The 26,357-nt window shown below is 37.1% G+C and overlaps 1 protein-coding gene across 4 annotated transcripts in view; it reads right to left on the reverse strand.

The window, feature by feature from the left end:
* The window catches only part of BMS1 (BMS1 ribosome biogenesis factor), a 47,422-nt gene that overhangs the window by 15,655 nt on the left and 5,410 nt on the right, over window positions 1-26,357 (reverse strand). For all 4 annotated transcript variants that reach the window (XM_086680307.1, XM_086680304.1, XM_086680305.1 and 1 more), the window contains exons 5-13: window positions 22,715-22,903; window positions 21,936-22,078; window positions 21,070-21,191; window positions 20,561-20,754; window positions 18,863-19,002; window positions 16,554-17,320; window positions 16,026-16,127; window positions 15,166-15,323; window positions 9,279-9,360 (exon numbers count right to left, since the gene is read on the reverse strand). In XM_086680307.1, the coding sequence (XP_086536433.1) occupies window positions 9,279-9,360; window positions 15,166-15,323; window positions 16,026-16,127; window positions 16,554-17,320; window positions 18,863-19,002; window positions 20,561-20,754; window positions 21,070-21,191; window positions 21,936-22,078; window positions 22,715-22,903 (1,897 nt within the window). The remainder of the gene's footprint in view (window positions 1-9,278; window positions 9,361-15,165; window positions 15,324-16,025; window positions 16,128-16,553; window positions 17,321-18,862; window positions 19,003-20,560; window positions 20,755-21,069; window positions 21,192-21,935; window positions 22,079-22,714; window positions 22,904-26,357) is intronic.

Below are 26,357 nucleotides of genomic sequence, written 5' to 3' on the forward strand. Positions count from 1 at the left end.
TTAGTTGTGAGCAGGCCGGCCAGCCATGTTCCTGCCCTACAAGAAAGGCTCCCCACCCTGTTAGTTCTTTTACAGTTGGAACACCTGCACCCTACCTACTCCTCAACCTAATACATTTCACTTCACCTCTCTACCAGCCCACAAATTTATTCAAAGACATTAATTACATCATCTCAAGGGAAGCAATCGTCATCCTATGCTATGTAGGTGCAAAGCCTGCCTCCCAAAGCCCCTTGGTTGTTCAATCCCTGTGTGGCATGCAGTGTTCTCTTCCCTCAGGCTGTGAGCATATGTGACTGATAAACTGTTGTCAATCACATCTGTCCACTGTCAGGTGCTGTGTGTTTGGCCTTCTCCATAACCCTAGAGCGGGAATCTGTCCCTCACCAATGGGGTAAATAGGAGGTGACCATAATACATAGCAATAAAAGGATCAATCTACCAGAAAGACATAATAATCCTAAATGTGTGTGCATCAAACAGATCCTCAAATATAAAAGGCAAAAACTGATAGAGCTGCAAGAGATAGGTAAGTCCAGAATTATACTTGGAAACGTCAACATCCTCCTCTCAGCAACTGATAAAACTAGTCAGAAAATCACCAAAGATGGAGTACCTGGGTGGCTCAGTCAGTTAAGTGTCTGACTTTGGCTCAGGTCATGATCTTGTGATTTGAGACTTCGAGCCCCACATTGGGCTCTCTGCTGTCAGCGCAGAGCCCACTTCAGATCCTCTGTCTTCCTCTCTCTCCGGTCTTCCCACACTCACTCTCTCCCCCTCTCTCTCTCAAAAATAAACCTTTTTTAAAAAATCACCAAAGATATAGAAAACTTAATACAACCAACCTAACAGAATCTGACATACATAGAACACTATACCCAACAATTTTTAAAGTACCCACAGAACATCTACCAACACAGGGCACAGTCTGGGTAATAAAGTGAATCTAAACAAATGTAAAAGATTTGAAATCGTAAGGGGATGTTCTTATAACGTAATTAAATTGAAAATCAGTAACAGAAAGAAGAAAATTTCTAAACATTTTGTAGTTAAATAACACACTAAATAATGCACGAGTCAAAGAGAAGTCTCAAAGGAAATTCATGAAAATGAAAATACAACATAAGAAAATTTGGGCGAAACAACTAAGCAATGCTGAGAGAGTAATTTACAGCACTAAATGCTCACAGCAGAAATGAGAAAAGGTCTTACACCAATAATCTAAGAAGACTGAAAAGTAAAAAATAAACTAACATAAGCAAAGAACAGAAATAATAAAGATATGAGCAGAAACCAACACAATTAAAAACTGGAACACAGATATGAAACCAAAAGCTGATTATTTGAAAAAAAAATCAACAAAATTAATAAACCTTACTGACAAAGAAAAAGGAGGACACAAATCACCAGTATCAAGAATGAAATGGGGGGCATGTGGGTGGCTCAGTCAGTCAGCTAAACATCCAACTGGCAATTTCGGCTCAGGTCATGATCTCACAGTTTGTGAGTTCAAGCCCCATGTCAGGCTCCACACTGGCAATACAGAGCCTGCTTGGGATTCTCTGTCTCCCTCTCTCACTGCCCCTCCCCTGCTCATGCTCTCTTGCTCTCTCAAAATAAATAAACAAACTTAAAACAAACAAACAAACAAAAAAAAACAGAACAAAATGGGATTATCACAACAGATTCTGCAGCTATTGAAAGGTTATTAGATGAACACTAGGATTACTACCCACTCATAATACCCAAGCTAGATTCTTGGAGAAGGCACTTAATGAAACTTCCACTTCCTCAAAGCCTTTGAAATTCCTTGAAAACCAGATAGCAAAATTCGGACAAGATGGAATAAACTAAATTATTTAAAGTATCCTATAACTATTAATGAAATAAAATTTGTCATTATAACTGCCAAGAAAGAAATCTCCAGGCCCTGACCTTTTCACTAGAGATTATACCAAATATTTAAAAAATTACATTCTAATTCTATACAATCTCTCCCAGGAAACAGAAAATTGGGAATACTTTGCAACTCATTTTATGAAGCCAGTATTATTCCAATACCCAAACTAAATGAAGATGGTACCAAAAAAAAAAAAAAAAAAAAAAAACCCAAAAACAAAAAACCAACAACACTATAGACCAGTATTCCATAAACTTAGATGCAAAATCCCTTCACAAAATACTATCAAATAAAGTTCAAAAACATATACAAAGAATTATATATTGGGGTGCCTGGGTGGCTTAGTTAGGTGTCTGACTTCAGTTCACGTCATGATCTCATGGTTTGTGGGTTCGAGCCCCATGTGGGGCTTGATGTGGACTCAGAGCCTGGAGCCTGATTCGAGTTCTGCATCTCCCTCTTTCTCTGCCCTTCCCCTGCTTGTGCCTTTTTTTCTCTCAAAAATAAAATAAATAAACCTTAAAAAAAAAAAAAGAATTATATATCATGACCAAGTGGGATTTATTCCAGTATGCAAAGCTGGTTCAAAATTCAAAAACTGGGGCACCTGGGTGGCTCAGTCAGTTAAGTGTCCAACTTTTGGTTTTAGCTCTGGTCATGATCCCGGTTTGTGAGTTCGAGCCCTGAGTCAGGCTCCGTGCTGGTAGTGTACAGCCTGCTTGGGATTCTCTCTCTCCCTCTCAAAATAAGCAAATAATCTTAAAAAATTCAAAAATTAATCAATGTAATTTACTGTATCAAAATTCATACATGAAAAAAATTCATATATGAATAAAATTCATACGATCATATCAACTGACACTGAAAGGCATTTGAAAAAATTTACTACCCATTCATAATAAAAAAAAAAAAAAGAAAAAACACCTCCCAGTATACCAGGAATAGAGAGAAATGGAGCACAAGAGCATCTAGAGAAAAAACAAACTAACATCATACATAACAGTGAAAACCACTGGGAAAAAGGCAGGATTTCCTCTTAGCACTAATCCTAGTCATTACATATAAAAAAATTAAAAATAAATATAAATATATTTAATATACATATAATTATAATTGCACTGCTGGTATTTACCCAAAAAATATAGAAACACTAATTCAAAAGGTACATGCACCCCATGTTTATTGCATGGGGTGCAATAAACGCATTGCATGCGTTATCTATAATAGCCAAATTATAGAAGCAGCCCAAGTGTCCACTGACAGATAAATGGATAAAGAAGATATATATATGTATATATATACACACACACACACACACACACACATACATACACACACACAATGGAAGATTATTCAGCCGTCAAAAGAATGAAATCTTGCCATCTGCAACAACATAGATGGATCTAGAGAGTATAATACTAAATGAAGTAAGTCAGAGGAAGATAAATATGATTTCACTCATATGTGGAATTTAAGAAACAAAACAAACAAGCAAAGGAAAAAAGAGAGACAAACCAAGAAACAGACTCTTAGTGATAGAGAACAAACAGATAGTTACCAGAGGTGAGGTAACTAAGGGGAGAGGGATTAAAGAGTACACTTACTATGATAAATAAATAAACAAACAAAATGATTATTAATAAATAAAAATAAACGCCACACAGGTTGAAAAGAAACAAATGATACTGTCCCTATTTGTAGATAACACAATTGTCTATGTAGAAAATCCCAAGCAATCTACAACAACAAAAATCCTCACAACTAATAAGTGAGTTCAGCAAAATAAGATAAACACAAAAACACAAAAATCAATCAAAATGAAATACTAAAGTATAAACTTATCAAAATATATTCATTATCAGGATGCTGAAAATTACAAAATATTTATGAAGGAAATTAAAGGCAAATAAATGGAGAGACATACCATGCTCCTGGATTAGAATACTCAAAATAGTAAAGATTCTCCCCAGTTAATCTATAGGTTTAATGCAATTCCTATCAAAATCCCAGCAGGTTTTCTGTAGACACAGACAAGATTATAAAATTTATACACAAAGTCACAGGCCCAAGGATAAACCAATCTTGAAAAAGAATAATAAAGTGAGAGGAATCATTCTACCCACTATTAATGTTTACTACATAATCACAGTAACCAAGATATGGGTGGAAGGACTGCACATGAATCAATGGAACCCAGAAATAAACCCAAAGATGCTCAACTAATTTTTTTACAAAGGTGCAAAAGCAAATAAATGAAAGAAAAAATGCTGGAGGAATATACACCTCAGGCAAAAACATAACCTTTAACGTAAACCTCACGCTTTATAAAGAAATCAAGATAGATCACTATCATAAATGGAAAAGAACAGTTTAAAACTTTTGGAAAACATAGGTGCCTGGGTGGCTCAGTTAGTTAAGCTTCTGACTCTTGATTTCAGCTCAGGCCACGGTCTTATGGTTTTGTGAGTTTGAGCCCTGCGTTGGCTCTGTGCACTGACCACACGCAGAGTCTGCTTGGGACTCTCCCTCTCCTCCCTTTCTCTCTGTCCCTTTCCTGTTCACGCTCTCTCTCTCTGTCTCTCTCAAAATGAATAAACAAGCTTAAAAAAAAAAAATAGGAGAAAAGCTTCAGGATCTAGGAATAGAAAATAATTCCTGGACTTGACATTATTCCTAAAAGTGAAAAAAATGGACCTCATCAAAATTAAAAAGTTTTGCTCTGTGAAAGGAACTATATTAAGAAAATGAAAAGATAAGCTACACACTAGGAGAAAACATCTGCAAACCACATATCCAATAATGGAATAAAATACATAAAGAACTCTCAATATTCAACAGTAAAAAAAAAAAAAAAAAAATCCAGTAAGAAAAAGGGCAAAAGACATCCACAAATATTTTGTAAAAGAATACACTGCAAATTATAAAATGCAGCAAAAATGGCAAAATGCTCAACATCATTAGCCATCAGGGAAATATAAAATGAAACCACAGTGAAATATCACTATCAGATTAGCTAAAATAAATAATAGGACACTGAATACTGGCAAGGACGTGAAGAAACTGGATAATTCATATATTGCTGGTGGAAATACAAAACAGCCCAACTACTCTGGCAGTTTCTTATAAAGCTAAGTATGCAATTACCATACAGCCCAGCAACTGTATTCTTAGGCATTCATCCCAGAAAAATAGGAAGTTTATATTTATATAAAAATCTGTACACAGGGGCGCCTGGGTGGCGCAGTCGGTTAAGCGTCCGACTTCAGCCAGGTCACGATCTCGCGGTCCGTGAGTTCGAGCCCCGCGTCGGGCTCTGGGCTGATGGCTCGGAGCCTGGAGCCTGTTTCCGATTCTGTGTCTCCCTCTCTCTCTGCCCCTCCCCCGTTCATGCTCTGTCTCTCTCTGTCCCAAAAATAAATAAAAAAAAAAAACATTGAAAAAAAAAAAAGAAAAAAAAAAAAAAGCTTTGCATTATAAATGGGTGATTTGGCATGGTTGCAGGATAGGAGATTAATATACAAAAATCAGGCATTTCGTGTAATAACAAATAAGCGCCAACTAAAATTAAAATATCATTTAACTATTAATAACAATGCAAAATATTTAGGAATACATTTGTTAAGAAATAAGTGAGAACAGCATCCTAAAATCACTGCTAAAAGAAATTAAAAAACAGAGGCACCTGGGTGGCTCAATTGGTTAAGCGGCTGACTTCGGCTCAGGTCACGATCTCATGGTTCGTGAGGTCGAGCCCTGTGTCCGGCTCTGTGCTGACAGCTCAGAACCTGGAACCCGCTTTGGATTCTGTGTCTCCTTCTCTCTCTGCCCCTCCCCCACTCACACTCTGTGCCTCTCTCAAAAATAAACATTAAAAAAAATTAAAAAACAAAATAAATGGAGAGATCTACTTATGTTCATAGATCAGAAAATTCAATATTGTTAAAATGTCAATTTCCCCAAAATTGTTTTACAAATTCCACAAAATCCCAATCAAAACTGCAGGATTTTTTTCTGGTAGCTATGGGTAAGCTCATCTTAAAACTTAAATGGAAGTGCAAGGGACCCAAAATCGCCAAAACAACTTTGGAAAAAGAATAAAATTTGAAGACTTAAAATACCTAATTTCAAGATGAATTATAAAGCTGTAATAGTGCAGGGACACCTGGGTGGCTTAGTCGGTGAAGCATCCAACTCTTGGTTTCTAGCTCAGGTTATGATCTCATGATTCGTGGGTTTGAGTCCTGTGTCAGGCTCTACACTGCCAGTGCAGAGCCTGCTTGGGATTCTCTCTCTCTCCCTCTCTCTGCCCCTCCCCTGCTCGTGTTCTCATTCTCTCTCTCTCTCTCTCAACATAATAAACTTTAAAAATAAATAAATAAAAATAAGTTAAGCTATATATAACAGTGCAGTATTGCTATAAAAATAAACAAATATATGAATGGAACAGAGTCCAGAAATCTTGCCTATATATGGTCAACCAATGAAAGGCGATTCATTGTGGGTAAAGGACAGTCTTCAACAAATAGTGCTGGAAAAAGTGGATATCCATAAGCAAAAATAAAAGGAAACCTTGATCCATACCCAACACCACATAAAAAATTAACTCAAAATGGATCACAGAACTAAATGTAAACCTAAAACTGTAAGAGTCATAGAAGAAAATATACAACCTTGAGTGGGGCAAAGATTTCTTAAATACATTATCAAAGGCACAGTCCGTTAAAAAAAAATATGGCCTTCATCAAAATCAAAAACTTTTGTTCTGCAAAAGACACCGTTGAAAATATGAAAAGACAGGGGTGGCTGGGTGGCTCAGTTGGTTAAGCATCCACTTCAGCTCAGGTCATGATCTCGTGCTTCGTGAGTTCAAGCCCCACATCAGGCTCTGTGCTGACAGCTCAGAACCTGGAGCCTGCTTTGGATTCTGTGTCTCCCTCTCTCTCTCTCCTTCTCTCAAAAATAAACATTAAAAAATTTTTTTATTTTAGGGGCGCCTGGGTGGCTCAGTTGGTTAAGTGTCTGACTTCAGCTCAGGTCATGATCTTGTGGTATGATTTTGAGCCCCCTGCCGGGCTCTGTGTTGACAGCTCAGAGCCTGAAGCTTTGCTTTGGATTCTGTGTCTCCCTCTCTCTCTGCCCCTCCTCTGCTTGCACTCTGTCTCTCTCTCTCTCTCAAAAAAATTAACATTAAAAAAAAATTAAAAAAAAATTTTTTTTAAATATGAAAATACAAACTACACACTGGGCAAAAATAATTAAAATCACAAGTGATAAATGACTTAAAGAAATTAAATAGATTAAAATACTGGACAAGAGGTTTGACATTTACCAAAGAAGAAACAGATGGAAAATAAGCACACAAAAATGCTCAATACCATTAGTCATTAGGAAAATACACAATAAAACCATGAGGTATCATTCTATATCTAAAACTAAAAAGACTGTATCAAGTATTGGCAAGGATGTAGAATAACTGGAAGTCTCATAAAGTGCTAATGGCAATACAAAATGATACAATCACTTAGAAAAACAATTTGGCTTTTTCTTAAAAAATTAAACATACATCTGCCATATCCATTTAACCCACTGTGAGATATGTACTCAAGAGAAATCAAAGCAGTTGTTCATGCAAAAACTTGTGTAAGAATGTTCACAGTAGCTTTATTTGCAATAGCCAAAGCCCAGAAATAACCTAAATGACCACCAACAGGCGAACAGATAAACTGCAGTGCATCATACAATGGAATATTACTCACTAATGAAAAGAAATTAAGTATTCAGCAATAAAAAGGGATGAAGATGCAAGAGCATGAACATATATCAAAATAATTATGCTGGGTAGAAGTTAGCCAGAAAAGGGTACATCCTGTATGATTCCATTCATATAAAATTCTAGAGGGTACAAATTACTGTATAATGACAGAAAGCAGGTGAGTGGTTAAAAGCACTCAAACACACAAAAATGAAGAAGGATAAATATCCTTTAAAGAATAATTTGCAAATCAGAAATATATATATATATCCCATTATATATATATTAATTATAATTATATATTATATATACAATTATTATATATATTATAATTATATAATTATATAATTATATATAATATATATAATTATATTATATATTATATATATATTACATAATTATTAATATATATATATATCCCATTAGAAAAGTGAGCAAAGAACACAAAGAATTCACCGAAGAAATGCCATACCCAACACATCTGAAAGAAATATTCTCAAGTTACTGGTAATCAAAAGAATGCCAGTTATAAATTTAAGAAACAATTTTCCTTTATCAAACTGCCAAAAATAACATTTTTTTATGGGTGGTATTCAATATTGAATGAAAGCAGTAAAATGTTAAGTACTAAGATACACTGCTTATGGGCACATAAGTAAGGACAACTTTCTGAAAAAGCTTTTGGCAGTTGTGGTCCATAAAAATCACTCAATAATTCTAACTTTTATGAATCTAACTTATGAAAATAAAAAATGTGATCCAAGAGTTATTTCAAGGTGGCCCAGTGTAGAGTTAATTATAATACAGGCAAAGTAAATTGCTTAAATGACAAACTGTGAACTGAATTAGGATATGATAGAATAAAATCGCAAACATGAAACCTTTGAAAAAATTTAACAACACAGTGTATGTAAAGTAGAATTATAACTAGAAAATTTTTAAATTTATAAAAAACTAGAAGGAAAAAAATCTCAAAAAATTAACAAAGGTTTTTTTTAACATAGGCAGAGATTATGGTATGACATGAACTTTGTATTCTAAATGTTCTACAATATATACTACCTTCATCATTAAAAGAAAATGTTATTTGAGTACATTTTTCACACACACACAAATCCATTTTTAACAAACACATGATAAAAGTTATGGAGGGGCGCCTGGGTGGCTTAGTCGGTTAAGCGTCCGACTTCAGCTCAGGTCACGATCTAGCGGTCCGTGAGTTCGAGCCCCGCGTCGGGCTCTGGGCTGATGGCTCAGAGCCTGGAGCCTGCTTCCGATTCTGTGTCTCCCTCTCTCTCTGCCCCTCCCCCATTCATGCTCTGTCTCTCTCTGTCTCAAAAATAAATAAACGTTAAAAAAAAATTAAAACAAACAAACAAACAAACAAACAAAAAAGTTATGGAAAGCTTCCTACTTTTCTTCAAGGTCCATATCTAATAAGTCAGTTAACCAAGGGAAGAAAGTAAGATCATGATAAAAAGAGGAACCAGAATACTACCCATAAACTCCTCTGTCAGCATTCCCCAAAGCATTTCACGTTTGCCTATTATTTCCAACCGTTAAAGATATGGAATAAAACAAAGTATAGATAACAGTCTTCTCTGAAGAATACTGTCCTTTACTTACCATCTTCTGCTAAGATCTTGGCTGCATCTTTATCATCTTCCCACTTCCCAGTCACAAAGCAATCTCTGATACTGTTCATGACCTTACACAAAAAAGTCAACACTTAGCTGACATGCTCCAATTACTCAAAACAAGTGCTATTAAGAAACAGTAGCAGGTGAAAACTTGCCTTTAAATACTTCTCAAGACACATTTTTTTGGAAATTCTCATTTCAAGTGGGTGAACGAGATAACCTTATCTTTGATGTAGATAGTATAACCACAGAGATAAAAACTTAGGTGTCTTAACATTAAACAATGGTTGGAGAAGTGCTATTAGCCCACTGACCTCGTAAGTAAACAGATATTTACCAATGCAACTGATTTTCAAAGTTCATTAGTGTTCCTAAGGCAATGCAGTTAGATAGCATTTAGGAAGTTGGTCTTACTATTTGTTAATCCAGACTTATTATGGTTATTTGAAAATTCAACTCTTTGGCCAATGATAATATTCTGACAATGGCAAAATGTCTTATATGAGCACAATAGGGCAAAAAGCACTGATGAGGATCCCAGTCTCGGACCTGCTGGATCATCTAGTATATACATGTAGTAGATTCTGGGTACCCCTCTTAAATATAGTAAAGCCTTGTACATAACTCTCTGTTTCACAGTCTGTTTCCTGGGGAACCTAAGATAGCACATGTCATTTACTACCAAGGCTTCAAAAAGCACACTTATAGATATCTTCAGACAGGTCCTGGCTTTCACCTCAATCACATTCTGGTCATGAATCATGTTTTTCATACACAACCTCACTCTCAAAGAGTAGCCTTGAGGCTAGCATGATTACAATGGATACAGAATCAAATTCGTTAGCGTTGGTGGCATAGTGGTGAGCATACCTGCCTTCCAGAATCAAATTTGTTCATTTACTCATTCCTTCATGCCTATAATCACTCACCAAATATTTAAAGAAAATCTGCTCTGTGCTCAGAAGCTTTGCAGGGCACTGAAGGATGAAAAAGTGTTAGAAGAAAATCCTTACTTTCATGAAGATTAACAACTGACTTAGGGAAACCAAAGACCGAAAAATAAAAAAAGAGACCTTTGGTGATAAAAACACTAAACAAACTAAAAGTAGAAGGGAACTTCCTCCACCTGATCAAGAGCATCCATAAAAAAACCCCACAGCTAGCATCACACTAAATGGTGAAAACTGAGGGCTTTCCCCCTAAGATGAGAAGTAAGACAAGGATGTCTCCTCTGACCACTTCTATTCAACACTGTACTAGACGTTCTAGACCGGACAATTAGGCAAGAGACTGAAATAAATGCATCTAGTTTAGAAAGAAAAACTACCTCTACTCACAAATGATATGATCCCATATATAGCAAATCCTAAGGAATCCACTGAAAAACTATCAGAATAAATGAGTTCAGCAAGGTTGCAAAATACAAGATCAATATAACAACAATAAATTTTGTTTCTAGGGGCGCCTGGGTGGCGCAGTTGGTTAAGCGTCCGACTTCAGCCAGGTCACGATCTCGCAGTCTGTGAGTTCGAGCCCCGCGTCGGGCTCTGGGCTGATGGCTCAGAGCCTGGAGCCTGTTTCCAATTCTGTGTCTCCCTCTCTCTCTGCCCCTCCCCCGTTTATGCTCTCTCTCTGTCCCAAAAATAAATAAACGTTGAAAAAAAAAAAAATTAAAAAAAAAAAAAATTTTTGTTTCTATACACCAGCAATGAGCAATCCAAAAATGAAATTGAGAGAATAGCTCCTTTTGCAATGGTATTGAAAACAATACTAGAAATAAATTCAACAAAAGAAGGTCAGAGCTTATACCCTGACAACTAAAAAATGTTCTTAAAAGAAATGAAAGAGCAGGGGTGCCTGGGTGGTTCAGTCAGTTAAGTGTCCGACTTTGGCTCAGGTCAAGATCTCACAGTTCATGAGTTTGAGCCACGTGTCAGGCTCTGTGCTGACAGCTTGGAGCCTGGAGCTTGCTTCAGATTCTGTGTCTCCCTCTCTCTCTCGCTCTCTGCCCCACCCCGTTCACAATCTCTCTCTCTCAAAAATAAACATTAAAAAAATTTAAAAAAATGAAATGAAATGAAAGAGCCAAATAAACGGAAAGGCAGCCCATGTTAATGTAACAGAAGACTGAATATTGTTAAGATATCAATACTATCCAAAGTGATCTACAGATTCAATGCAATCCCTATTAGAATCCCACTTGGCTTCTTTGGAGAAATGGAAAAGCTGATTCAAAAATACAGAAAACACAAAGGATCCAGAAAAGGCAAAACAATCTTAAAAAAGGAAAATAAAGCTGGAGAACTCATGCTTTCCAATTTCAAAACTTACACAAAGCATTAGTAATCAAACAGTAAGGTACTGGCATAAAGAAAAATAGAAGTCAGTGAAATATAATTAAGAGTCCATAAATAAGCCCATGTATCCATGGTGAAGTGATTTACACTCAGGGTGCCAAGACAAGGCAATCGGGAAAGAATAGTTTTTTCAACAAATGGTGCTAGGACAATTGGATATCCACATGCAAGAGAATGAAGTTGAATTTTTCTCACACCAAATACTAACATTAACTTGAAATGGATCAATGACTTAAAGAAGAACCAAACTGTATAAACTCTTAGATGAAAACATAGGAGTAAACCTTCGTGATCTTGCATTTGGCAACTTTTTTTTAGATAGGATTCTTATATATATAAGAACCAAACTATAAAACTCTTAGATGAAAACATAGGAGTAAACCTTCGTGATCTTGCATTTGGCAACTTTTTTTTAGATAGGATACCAAACATAGAAACAACAGAAACATAAACAAGTTAAACCTCATCAAAACTTAAAACTCTGCACTTCAAAGGGCACAGAAAAGACAACCTACAGAATGGGAGAAAATATTTGTAAATCACATACCTGACAAATTGAATATATAAACAACTCTTACAACTCAATGACAAAAAGACAATGCAATTTTTTAAATGACCAAACAGTAAGAATAGACATTTCTTTAAATGGCTAGTAAGCACATGAAAAGATGCCTGGGATGCTCAGGTAGCTCAGTTGGTTAAGCATTCAATGACCGGTTTTGGCTCAGATCATGATTTCATGGTTTGTGGGTTTGAGTCCCGTGTCAGGCTGTGCGCTGACAGTGCAGAGCCTGCTTGGGATTCTCTCTCCCTCTCTCTCCCTTGCTCATGCTCTATCTCTCTCTCAAAATAAATAAATAAACATTAAAAAAAAAAAAAAAAAAAAAAAGATGTCCAGCACCATAAGCTATCAGGGAAAGGCAAATCAAAGCTGCAATGAGATACTACTTCACACCAATAGAATGACTATAATAATAATTAAAAAATATATATGCAGATAATAACAAGTGTTGGTGAGGATGTGAGAAATCAGAAGCCACACACACTGCTGGTGAGAATGTAAACCTACGTAGCCACTTTTGAAAAGAGAAATGGGGAAACATGAGGAAAACAACTTTGTTTTCAGTAATCATATTAATAATAATACATGTAATGTTATTCTGACACTGTTTTGTACATAGGTAGGGTAAAGCAAATTAGTAATTTTCTAATTTCATCATCTTCAAAGTCAAATGGAATTAATTCTCTAGTGGAAAAACAAAGATACACATGTAAAGTAAAAGAGGTTAAATAAGAACTCTGCAGGTCTGCATCTGAATTGGATTCTCCTAGCTCTGGTCACTGAAAGGCCTAGAAACAATGACCAATCCATAGCAGTGTGTATTCCTATGCCTAGACTGTGATGCTGAGATGCCATTTTCCTCTAAAAGGAATCAGGACTTCTTATGGCTGCTTCCAAGTCTGGCATCAGAAGTGTACGAGACGATGCTGCAACACCTCATCAGATCAGGCAGAAACAAAGCAATCAAAGACTACTAGGATCATGTCAAAAGAATCCAGGAACCCACTGGCCAGATATGGGATAAATATGAAAGAGTATCAAAAAGGATAACAAGTTCAGTGGAAGGAAACACTCAATGATATTAAATTCTATGAGCTGAAAATGATACTAAAAAAAAAAGTCACTTTTGGAGAATCATTCTGAAAACTAACAAAAAGAATCAAATATTCATCCTGCTTGTATAGAAATGGGTAAGCAAATAGATGAGGGGAAGTTTCCCTTTAGTGGGGTATTCCAGCTAATAAATTAAGAGCAATTTGAACAGAATATCACCATTTTACATCCTTAATAAATTAATGGATCTAGCTAGGCATTGAGGCTCAACAGATTTTATTTTATTTTTAAAATTTTTTTTAACGTTTATTTATTTTTGAGACAGAGACAGAGCATGAACAGGGGAGGGTCAGAGAGAGAGGGAGACACAGAATCTGAAACAGGCTCCAGGCTCTGAGCGGTCAGCACAGAGCCAGACGCGGGGCTCGAATTCCCGGGCCGCGAGATCATGACTTGAGCCGAAGTCGGACGCTTAACCAACTGAGCCACCCAGGCGCCCCGGCTCAACAGATTTTAAAATCGTAAGATGATTTTATGTGCCTCCTAAAAACAAACACCACAATCTATGGAGCAGTCTTGACAAAACAACAAAAATCAAACCTAACTCTAATCAAATTCTAGATGTGCTGTCCATAGGGTAGCTGTAACCACATGGTTATGTACATTCTAATTAATTAAGATTAAATAAAACTAAAATAAAATTAAAAACTTAGTTCTTCTGTCTCATTGGCTACATTTAAAGGTCTTAACAGTCACAAGCAGCCACACTGGACAGCTCAATGATGTACAGATCATTTCCATCATCACAGACAGTTCTATTGGTATTGTTCTGTACCATTTTATAGGAAATACAGAGGAGAGGAGCCTCATAAACTGCACTTAAGGATGTAATGCAATCCACAGAAACCAAAATATGAGAAACTCTACACATCAAACACTCAGTTTTTTAAATGAATAAAATATAAGAGGAAAAAAAAAAAAAGAGATGTGTGCAGGGGATTTGCAGATTGAGAGACTGAAAAGGCATAGTGAGAAATAAACCAAAAAAATCTGATAAAACTAACTTATGGTGTTTATTAATGCAAACTTGAAGGATGAAATTATGAAGAAAAGAAGGAAATGATTATCATAAAAGTCATGGTTCCTTCTGCAGGGAGGACTATGACTGGGACAGACACATGGGTTACAGGTGTAACCTCATCTAATCCATTAACTTAGATGGTTGTTTTTATGTGTTTTTCTATAATCTGTATGAAGTTTTACTTCAAAAAAAAATTTACATAAAATCTCTTAAAGTGCCTAAGTGCTACTCAGTGAATTATATTAGGAATATGATAGTGATTGGGCCTCTCTTGAGAAGTGATATTTAAGCTAAACTGAATGATCAAAAGAAGCCAGCCTTAAGAACATCAGAACATTCCAGAAGAGAAAACAGGGTTTTCTAAGATGGGATTAAGCCTGTTAAGTTTGAGAACTTAATGAATTCCAGTGTGACTAAAGAATAGTGAACAGGGAAAGAAAATTTACCAGTGTCACGGATTTGTTTGCTTACAAATAGTAGAAATTATAAATGTTAACTCAGGGTCATGAGGTATATCCTAGTTATAAAACACAAAATATTTCAAATATATGAAAACTTATGTGCAATGCTTCAAAATAAAGATTAACACTACCATCCACATTTTCCTTTTCTCCATAACACATGCACATAGTCTACCTAAACCCAAAACACATTATTGCTTAGGATGCATAAAATAAGTAGTCCAATATCTGGGGGAATGTCCTATTATCTTACAAAAATGAGGAGCCAATAACAAATAGGCAATACTGAAATCACATAATCTTCTTTTAGAACAATTCCTTAGATGTCTCTTAAGTCAAACATATTATTTCAGCCTTACCTCCTCTAAATCCCAATCATGGGGCGCCTCCACATGAAATCTGGAGCAGTCCAAAGAATCAAGCTTGTGCTTACATTCTCTTGAAGGCTGGCTGACACGGAACAATCCTCCGAGTTCCTCCCTGGTATCACCATCTTCTTCTTCATTGTCCTCTGTCACTGAAGAGACACCATGACGAAAAAGTGAGAAGAAATCTTCACCCTAAAGGACTGAGGGTCCCTGTTTGTGGTAGGTATGGCGGTGCCCCTGAGTGCATCAGCTATAGGCAGAGAAAAGGCCAGAGAACTACTGCTCACAATGTCTGGAGGACTTAGGCCCTCCTGCAAGAAAGCAACAAAGAATCCAGTAAGGAGATATAATATTGGGGACTCGGAAAGGAAAGGACACTTAAAGGCAAGGTTTTAACCAGCATAAAGCCATTCTCTTGAAGACTGCTGAGTCTCTAATCACCAACAGTACTTAGGCAAAACCTGAAGGGAAATCAGTACACACCAACCCTTTGATTCAATGCTCTGCTCCTATACAGTCCTTTGGCATTGTTCTAACCACACAGTAACTGGTGACAATACAAAATGCACCACTTTGTTCCTTTCTGGCACTCAATTCTACCCAAAAAAAATCCCATGAAGGACCTTGTATAGAGGGTATAAAATGACATAAGAGAGAGTACTCTCATCAACAGTTTTATGGCAAACCTGTGAGCTGATGATTAAAAACATCTGCCACATACAAACTATGACAGTCAGGGATATCATACGGCTATCAAAAGGACCACCCAAATCCTTCAGTCAACTTCATCTCCTTTCCAGAAAATTGTCTAAGAAACTAAAACATTTCTGGATCTGAACTAGAGCTCTTACCTGTCCCATAAATAAGCTTTCGAAGGTTTGGAGTTGCCTGTTGCTGCCTCAGAAAGGCCTCAGCTGCCTTTCTGGAAAGGTCTTCCTTCCACTTGAGAGCGCCTGAAAGGACCAACACCAACATCATCAGTTAAGTCTGTTTATTTGTCCTCTCTGTATTCATCCTGAAATCCTATGAGGTGCAATATTTGAACAGTTAACAAAATCTCCAAAAGAGCAGACTCCCAAATGTAGACATTCTTTTTTTAATTTTTTTAATGTTTATTTATTTTTGAGAGAGAGAGATAGATCATGACAGGGGAAGGGCAAAGTGAGAGGGAGGCACAGAATGTGAAGCAGGCTCCAGGCTCTGAGCTGTCAGCACAGAGCCTGATACGGGGCTCAAACCCACACACCACTAGATCATGATCTGAGCCAAAGTCAGATACCCAACGGACTGAGCCACCCAGGTGCCCCTGTAGACGTTCTATTGATAGAACATTTTCAGTGCCAAGTTTATACCAACAGCTACATTAAATTTAAGCACACCTGAAGTTTCTGTGGAATAGTTATTTTCTTCCTTGTAATCTTCTTCCTCTTTGAGTAAGTCTTCTACATCACTGGTCTCATCAATTAAGTTCTCTGACCCCAGTCTCTGACCACTGGCCACTTTAGAAGACTCTGGAAACTTTTTCTTAATAGCCTCTTCATTTTCTGAGTCCTCGTCCTCTGTACTGAGAGAGGAGCTTTCTTCAGTTTCATCCCCAGATGCAAATGCCTCTTCAGCTGTGCAATGACCTGAATCTGAAGTGGTGAGGGTTGCTTTTCTGATTGTCAAAGGATTCTCCAGATTCAAACTGTCACTCAAACCATTAGTTTGTAAAAGTCCTGGTTTACCACGGTCTCCAACAACCCTAGATTCTAAACTATCCCTCTCTCCTGAAGTGGAATCCTCTTCTTCACTGCTTTCATCAGCTTCCTCTGCGTCTCCTTCTTCCTCTGAACTCCTCTCAAGGTCATCATCACTATCAGCAAATGCTGGCAAATCCACCTCATTGTCTTCTTCCATCTCCTCAAGTCTCTGCCGTTTGACACCTTTACCCACCATATACATTTTATTAGTCATTTCAGCGTCTGCTTCCTCTTCCGATTCATCAGCACTAGAGCCATTTTCCAACCTGTCGCCTTCAGACATCTCTTCATCATCTTCTTCATCACTATCTCCAGACTCATCTTCCTCATCTCCAAAAATGGCTTTCCGACGCACTCGACCGGTTTCCAAATCTATCTGCCTTTCTTCTTTTGGCATCCAGTGTCTATATTACCAAGTAAACACAAAATAACTCAATTTGTACAATAACTGGCTACTCTAGGAATGGCAAGTCAATAATTATGCACAAAAACAGAAAATAATATCATGGAATGGTTATAAATAACACAGCATAGAAAGGAATGATTTGATAAAAACCAGAATATATGATATGCAAACTCATGCACAGTTCCTAACACCTCTCTTCAAACGAACTTACAGAGAATCAAAAGGTAAACTTCAAAAACAAAAATTCTGGCATTAGGGAAAAAGTGCTCCAAAGGGAAGTGACTGTTTAATCAATCTTTTAGAAGACTGATCTTTTTTTTTTTTTTTTACGTAAAAAAAAAGTTATTTTTGAGAGAGAAAAGAGCATGAGTAGTAGAAGGGGAGAGAGAGAAGGACATACAGAACCTGAAGCAGACTCTAGGCTCTGAGCCATCAGCACAGAGCCCAATGCGGGGTTCAAACTCACAGAACCATGAGATCATGACCTGAGCCGAAGTCAGACACTTACCCAACTGAGCCATTCAGGCATCCCAAGACTGACCATTTTCAAGCTCAAAATAGATGGTCCTTAAATGACTGACTCCAGATTCAAGGCAAGGAAAGTACAAAGTAAGCCTGGAACACATCCTATTGTGTCAAAAGCAGTGCTCAAAGGCTAACAGGGAAGTGCCAAAAGGACAGGAGACAGACTGAAGGGACCATACAGGCATGAAAAAAGAATGATAGCAATGGGATAATAACAAATGGAATTTTTTAAAAAGTCAATAGTCAACAGTGTTATTAAATAAAAAGGTGTAAGAGCTTCCTGTTAAAGAACGACAGCTAACAAATGTAAAAAGAATAACATATTAAGAATATTGTACTTACCTACCTTGCTATACCATCTGCTAGTTAGAGCAGATGAATGTTTCCAAAAAATTTTCCTTTGTTTGCATACATTTATAATAAATTCTAACCTAGATATTTCAATCATTTTCAGACTGATTTTTTTATTGGGAGTCATACATAAATCACTACAATAAAACCAGAACATTCACTATGTATGAGGTATACAAATTCCCAACCCAGACTGAAAATAATTCACATGAGCTAGATATTAGTAGATACTGACCCAGAACATAATATACAACAATTTAAAGAAAACTTTTAGAGACAAGATATGTAGCTTCTCAACAGCCACCTGAACAAGCTTCCTTGCTCTGCCTGTACTAGTATTTGGCCACTAAGAGAAAGCCAAGTGGCCTCAGGTCTCCTAAGAAACCAAAAGCAACCTACAGAAAACCTTTTGTGACATCTGAGGAGTATTCTGGGCCTGCTAAAAACTGAATCTTGTATAATATTTCAAGAACACCTCCACGTAATGTCACATAACTGAAAAGCCCTCAGAAACATACGTACATATAAAGCAGAGCAAACAAAACAAAACCAGCTTGGAATGCATCCCACCAAAATGTATACTGATGGCAGAATTATGGGTGATATAATCTTATAATTATAGGTAACATATTTTTTATGAAAAACAGGAAAATGGTAAACTTACCCTTGATTATCTATATCCTCAGATCCCAGTGGTTTAGAATCAGAAAAAAGTGTCACTCTACTTGAAGCCATCTTGGCATCAATAGTGGAATGGGTGGAAATGAGGCTCTGTACCAGTTCATGGGTGGGCCTCACCTCGTCCTGTCAAGGCCACCAAGAAAGGGAAAGTGAGGAATACACAAGGATTCTGAAGAGAGACACACTGGTTACAATCAGTTTCTCAAAATTATCCTAAACATAGTTCCTAAAATCATTTCTTACTGCCTCAAAAATAAATAAATAAAAAGATAAAAAATAAAGAAAATTCTTATAACCAAGTCTAAAATTGACCTCTGTCTTCATTAAACCTTTCCCAGTTCATGGAGTATACAACCTGATAACCTAAATACTTAGCTACACAAACCGTAAGTGCCAATGCTACAGAAAATATTTATTCTGGCCCAATAAAACCCCTCTGCAGAATAAAGAAATGAAAATCTGGAGTCCATTAAAAAAAATTCTGTCTTTTGATCCAAAATTTTCATCTCAAGGAATTTACTGCATAAAAAGATCCCTCCCAATAAGCAAAACTGAATAATCGAGGGTACTAAGTGAGGCAATGTTCAAACCAGGGGAATCTAGGGGTGACCCCCCCGCCCCCCGCCACAGACTGCCAAGAGTTGGTTCAATAAACAAGGTTTATCCATACAGCAAAATATCACACAGCTCTAAAAAAAGACCAAAGCAGCTCTACAAATACTAACAGGGAACAATGGAATCACATATTCTTTGGTGCCCCCCTAAAGTTGCAAAAGCATTTAAAGTTGAAGCCCATATAACATTACTTCTGTCTCACAGACACCCCTACACACGAAGACCATATACGTACACAAATACATGGTATTGACATGTAATATGTAATAATCTAAATATACATAATATAATCTAGATAAATAAATATATGTTTAGAGAGAAAAAATAAAAAAAGAGAAAGACCAAAAAGAGCTAAAAAACATACTGATATTGTGCAGGCATATTCCAGAGATACTGTGGGTACAGTTCTAAACTACCACAATAAAATGAGTCAAATGAATTTTTTGGTTTTCCAGTGCATATAAGAGTTAATGTTTATACTATACTGTAGTCTATTAAGTGTGCAATAGTATTATGTCTAAAAAAGCAATGTGCATACTTTAATTAAAAATACTTTATTGCTAAAAAACGCTAATCATTATTTGAGCTTTCAGTAAGCGATAATCACTTATCACAGATCACTGTAACAAACATAATAATGAAAACAATCGTTAGAATTGCCATAATGTGACACAGAGACACAAAGTGAGCAAATGCTGTTGGAAAAAATGGCACCAACAGACTTGTTCGAAACAGGGTTGCCACAAACCTTCAATTTGTAAAAAAGGCAAATTTTTGGCAAAATGCAATAAAGCAAAGCACAATAAAATGAGGTATGCTTGTACAGAGAGAGACGGGAAGTACAAGTACAAACCGCATGCAATGTTCACACTAGAAGATCTAGGATCCCCTGTGTGTACTGGCAACAGAATGGAGGACATGACTTTTAGTTTCTCCTTGGTAAAACTACATCATCTGTATATTTACAATACGCATTGTGGTTTTTACCGTAATTACCAATAGAGATAAAAAAGCTTCAGTATGTAAAAGCTGACTACATCATCACTTCCTGTGACTTTCCTCTCACCGATTCCTGGAAGCCATGGCTGCCACCAAGATCAACATAGACCGCATCTTTGTCATACAGCACACCACCAACTCCAGACAGCGGCGCATAAACCAACTTCTCTTTCTCATTTAAACAGCGCTTCTTTTGTTGTTCAGGAAGCGCACAGGGGTCTGGGAGGAAACTGACGTCACTCACAGCAAAATCTCCTACACCTGGAAGACAGACACAGAAAGCTTCAGCTATAGGCGTATCAACTGTTGGCAAAAATGGCCCACAGTTGGAAGACTTCAACCACAAGGGTATCATCTGACACTGGTCCTGTGCCTCTCTAGCTAGCTGACACCATGAGAGCAGAGGGATTTGGTCAACTCAACACCTTTGTGAGCTGAGGCAGAGTCGGGTTAGTCTTAAAACTTCTAGCAATGTAGCTCTATCTTGCTTGGCCATTTTTCAGCTTTCCTGAGAAATGAATCCTAAATGATCCTAATGATTCTACAAATACGGTATATTTTATAACAAAACGATACCTGGCATGTGAATTTGGCTTTTACTTTTCAAGTGTGCTCCTCTTAAATAACCATAAAGAGATACTTTTCGGTCACACTTGATATTTTTTCGAATATCTTCTGGGTTTGTCAAATCTTCCATCCTAGAAAAATAAAACCCAATCATATAGCAGAAATAAATGTCAAAGTTCTTGTACCTCCCTTCACATGTCAAAGATGGATCAAATTCACTAGTTCACTAAACATATTGTTTAGAAAATTATAGAAAATACAGAAAAAATGAAGCACAGTTCACCATCTACCAGAGGAAAAGAAGCAAACAAATGATTGTATCACTCTTAGGCTTTATGTGATATACGTTCTGTGAATAAGACACCAGAAATGGGAAATAATGCGCAACAGGAGTCAAGAAGAGATTAGAACATATCCAGAAAACCCCTTCATGGAAGAAGATTAAGCTTTAACCTGAGTTTTTTTGGTGTGCCTTGAATTCTGGCAAGTAGAGAAAAGGGATTCCAGGCTGAGAAGACAATTTGATAAAAGGCATAAAAGGAAAGAAAGCACAGGACACATCTGGGTGACTGGAGCACGATGATTCAAAGACAGTTATCACTGAAAATTAAGGTTCAAAAAGCAGGATAGGACCACATCTTATAGCCTTAAATGCTCCAAAATCCTCACATTTTTCTAAATGTTTCATACTTTACTCCTGAAGCCACAGCACCTTTTAGGTACTGATACAAAGAAGTAGATCTCTTCCACCAACTACAATGCCCCCTTACTATTAAAAAATAAGCACAAAGTAAGCTCTATTACTGCTCTTTTTCTAACCTTTGTAGCTTTGAAATATATGGGCCAGGAAGAAAAACTTCACGTGCAGTTTTTACCTGTCTGCCAGGATGTAGGGATGAGAGGTCTGCCACGTAAGAGGCCTAAACTTCATAACTGTAATAAAACGGCCCAGATTGTGAATTTCTTGGTTTTGATATTCTCCATGTACCATTCCAGAAAGGTAGAACAGCTTAGCACCCTAAACATTAAAAAAGCCAAAAATTAAATTTCAATTAAATTCTTGTCAATACTACATCAAAATAAAGATGTGTGAATAAGACGCAATCTTAAGGGAGACTTCTGGCATGCCACTTCTCAATGTTTCCTGAACTTCTCCGCCTCTTTCAGGACTCATCTTGCTAAGGCTTAGTACAGTCAGAACTGCAAATACATTTAGCTTCAAGACTGCTCTCCAGCCAAGCAGTGGTGTCTGGAGTATTGCATGGAGAGGGCAGTGAGGCTCCGAGACACATGAAAAATTCTATGACGCTGAGCCACAGCAGTATGCAGGGGAGGGTGGAGTGGCGATATGTATGCACTGTAGTTGCTGGTCCTATAATTAGGAGAAACTTCTGACAAACTCTTTTAAACAATCACAAATGTAAAATACTTAGAGCCAGATACTGCCTGGTGCTGGGGGGCTACAGAGTAAAAGAGATACACCAAAAGATCTGAAATACAGACTATTTTGAGAAAAAATTGATATATAAGAACAGATATATAAAGGAAATTCCAAAGGTGAATCCTGAAGGGATGTTTGTTAAGCTCTCCTACTCCTCCTATTTTTTTTTTTAAGATTATAGTGTTAGTATTAAAAAACTAATTCTCTTCCTACCGGGTAAACTTCTGTCCAGAACCGGTGTTTTAATCGCTTCTTTGTCTTCTTCAGTTGTTTATTATACTTAAAGGAATCTAAGTGAGTGAGAACGCCCATAATTTTAGGAAAGCCATGTACTTGACAGATGTTTAGAAACTCAAATGTTTCCATTTCAAAACCAAAGCTGGCATCTATAAGCATCAGAACCTAAAAACAGAAAACACAATTACTCAAGGAAACTACCCAAAATAGACCATAAGCAAACTATGGTCCGTGGACAAAATCTGAGCCATGACCTATTTTATAACTAAAGTTTTATTGGAACACAGCCACATTAATGTATTTATGTATTGTCTACCCCTGTGTCTGCACTCCAACTACAAAGTAAGTAGTTGTAAGAGAAAGTATGACCCGCAAAGCTTAAGATATTTACCATCTGGCCCTTTACAGAAAAAGGTTGCCAACTCCTATTCTAGACTAAATCAAAGCATTACTTAGGGATCATCATGACAGAGAAAATACTACCCTCTGACATTCCCCAAAAGGCAACCATGAGGCAATAACCACCACAATATAAATTTCCACTTCAAGAATTTGGATATATTAGAAATAACTCAGAAAAAGCTAGGTCTAACTTGCCCCTCACCTGGAAAAGTCCTCACTTCAAGAAATAAAGTTTTGTGTAAGGTATTTTTAAGCCAAATAACAGGTCTCTAACAGGAAAACCAAATAACAGATCTCTGACATCCAGAAAATGGGACAAAGTGGTAATCAATGAAAAATAGCAAAAATATAAGAAAATCAAACATTTTCGTTTCAGTCTTCTAACAGAGGAAAAAAAAAGTTGCTGGGAGATATACAGCAGGAAAACTCTTCTATGTTAATTTGTAACATGCAATTGCTCAGACACTAAAAAAAGCTTCCAGTTTAGAATTAATCCGAAAATAGTAAAGTTATGAATGCTAAGAAAATAGAAGCATATAAGACAATCTTTAAAATTTTGACTCTTCTGGGGCACCTGGGTGGCTCAGTCAGTTAAGTACCTGACTCTTGATTTTGGCTCAGGTCATGATCTTACAGTTTGAGAGTTCGAGCCCCATGTTGGGCTCTGTACTGGCAGTGTGGAGCCTGCTTGGGATTTTCTGTCTCCCTTACTCTCTGCCCCTCCCCTGCTGGCTCTCTCTCTCTCTTAAAAACAAATATACATTAAAAAATAATAATAAAATTTTGACTCGTCAAACATGCAAAATAACTTCAGAGCTGATTCTTCTAGAAGTAAGAAACTTCCAGTTTTAACAACATATTAAAGACATCTCTGTTCTCACCTTTTTGTAGCTAATTCAAAAAACCACACACACAAAACCAGGAAAACTTATCTTTGGTTAAATTAAGGAACAGTCATAATCCTAAAGCACAAAATACATGAAGGTGGGCCACCAAGCACTACGAGAAAATGCAGCCGCCACTGCAGACCGCAGGCCAAGCTGGCGCAGTTCTTCCTCGCCACTGGACCAGGCTGAAGGTGAGTGACCTTGCAGTAGAGTATCACCACACCCCATCTGACACCATAGCGTGCCAAGGGGCAAGTGGTTCGTTGTAGAATCACAAGAATAGGTAGCAAACAGTCCTTTAGTGGACAATCTTGTCAACTAAAGATAAATGAAGCCTGTATTATTCCTTCAATGCACACACGTGCACATATACATAAATCCATGTATTGTATGTGTCTTTGCTGGGACTTAGGAGGCTTTATGACAGACAACCCAGAGCAGAGCGATCAACATAAGACAAGTTAAAAAAATTATGGTACACACAATGAAATACTTAAAAAGAATGAAGTTGAGCTATAGTACTTACATGCCTTTAAGACACATTAAATGAAAAAAAGCAAAGTACAGAACAGTGTATATAATAAACAGTGTGTGCTTTAAAAGGGTTGCATGTAGGGGCGCCTGGGTGGCGCAGTCGGTTAAGCGTCCGACTTCAGCCAGGTCACGATCTCGCGGTCCGTGAGTTCGAGCCCCGCGTCAGGCTCTGGGCTGATGGCTCAGAGCCTGGAGCCTGTTTCCGATTCTGTGTCTCCCTCTCTCTCTGCCCCTCCCCCGTTCATGCTCTGTCTCTCTCTGTCCCAAAAATAAATAAAAAAAAAACGTTGAAACAAAAAAGAAAAAAAAAGGGTTGCATGTATATTTCCATACATATCTAGAAGAATACTGCTTAGAGGGAAACTGAGAGACCAGGGGTCAGAGCAGGAAAAACACGCATTGTACCCTGTAGTATAGTTTGAATATTTACCAAATACATGGGTTCCTAAATCTTAAAAAAAGATGTATATGAAAAATATCTTTCTTAATATGTGTATGCTTTTTGTACTTCGGGATTTGGTATATTTTACACGAAAAACAAACCAATGGAAAAAAAAACAAACAAAAAACAATGACTTACACACGAATCTACTTTAATCATTTCAAAAACACAAGATTTAATATGTTTATACTATTTTTTACTGACAATAACACTTATTTTTATTAATAGTAGCATTATATTAATAGTAGCATTCAAAATTTGAATGGTATTTAGTTTTCTGATATTATAATGGCACAGCTATAACATTCACATTAAATTACTTTTTATTTTCTATTTTAGAAGACTTCCTAGGCCACAGGATAAAATCTGTAGCTCTTGGTCACCAAGCAGCTTTCCAGAAATTGTTGAATCAAAAACAAACAAAAAGAGGCCTCTGTTACTCCAATCTTCCTAATCAATACGGCCTTACGTTTTTTTTAATTGGATTTATTTTTGTTAATTTAAAATGTAACTAGGAACACTTGGTTGAGCGTCCAACTCTGGATTTCAGCTCAAGTCATGATTTCACGGTTCGTGGGTTCAAGCCCTGCATCGGGCTCTGCGCTGACAGTTTGGAGCCTGCTTGGGATTCTCTCTCTCTCTCTCTCTCTCTCTCTCCCCTTCCCCTGCTCATGCTTGCTCTCTCTCTCTCAAAATAAATAAGTAATCTTAAAAAAAAAGTTAATGAACATTACCACTAAATATAATCAAAGCTACACAATTTCCATATGCTGCATACTATCTAGATTTTTTATTATAAATTCTGACAACTTCTCAAAGGCAACTCATGTACTTATTTTGTCACAATCATTAAGAACGGAAGTTCTGGGGGCACCTGGGTGGCTGAGTCAATTAAGCGTCTGACTCTTGATTTCAGCTCAGGTCATGATCTCACGGTTCATGGGTTTAAGCCCTGCATCAGGCTCTGTGCTCACAGCTCTGAGCCTGCTTAGGATTCTCTCTCTCCATCTCTCTTTGCCCCTCCCCTGATCATGCTTGCTCTCTCTCTCAAAATAAACAAATATACTTCAAAGAAAAAAGAACTTAATGAAGATTACCATTAAATGCAATCAAAGCTACACAATTTCCATATGCTGCATTCTGTCTAGATTTTTTTATCATAAATTCTGACAACTTCTCCAAGGCAACTCATGTACTTATTTTGTCATAATCATTAAGAATGGAGGTTCTGGGGGCACCTGGGTGGCTCAGTCAATTAAGCATCTGATTCTTGATTTCAGCTCAGGTCATGATCTCATGGTTTGTGGTTTTGAGCCCTGTGTCGGGCTCTGTGCTGACAGTGCAGAGCCTGCTT

This window comes from Puma concolor, chromosome D2 (assembly GCF_028749965.1).
Source record: "Puma concolor isolate L17-30 chromosome D2, mPumCon1.1.hap2, whole genome shotgun sequence".
NCBI lineage: Eukaryota > Metazoa > Chordata > Mammalia > Carnivora > Felidae > Puma > Puma concolor.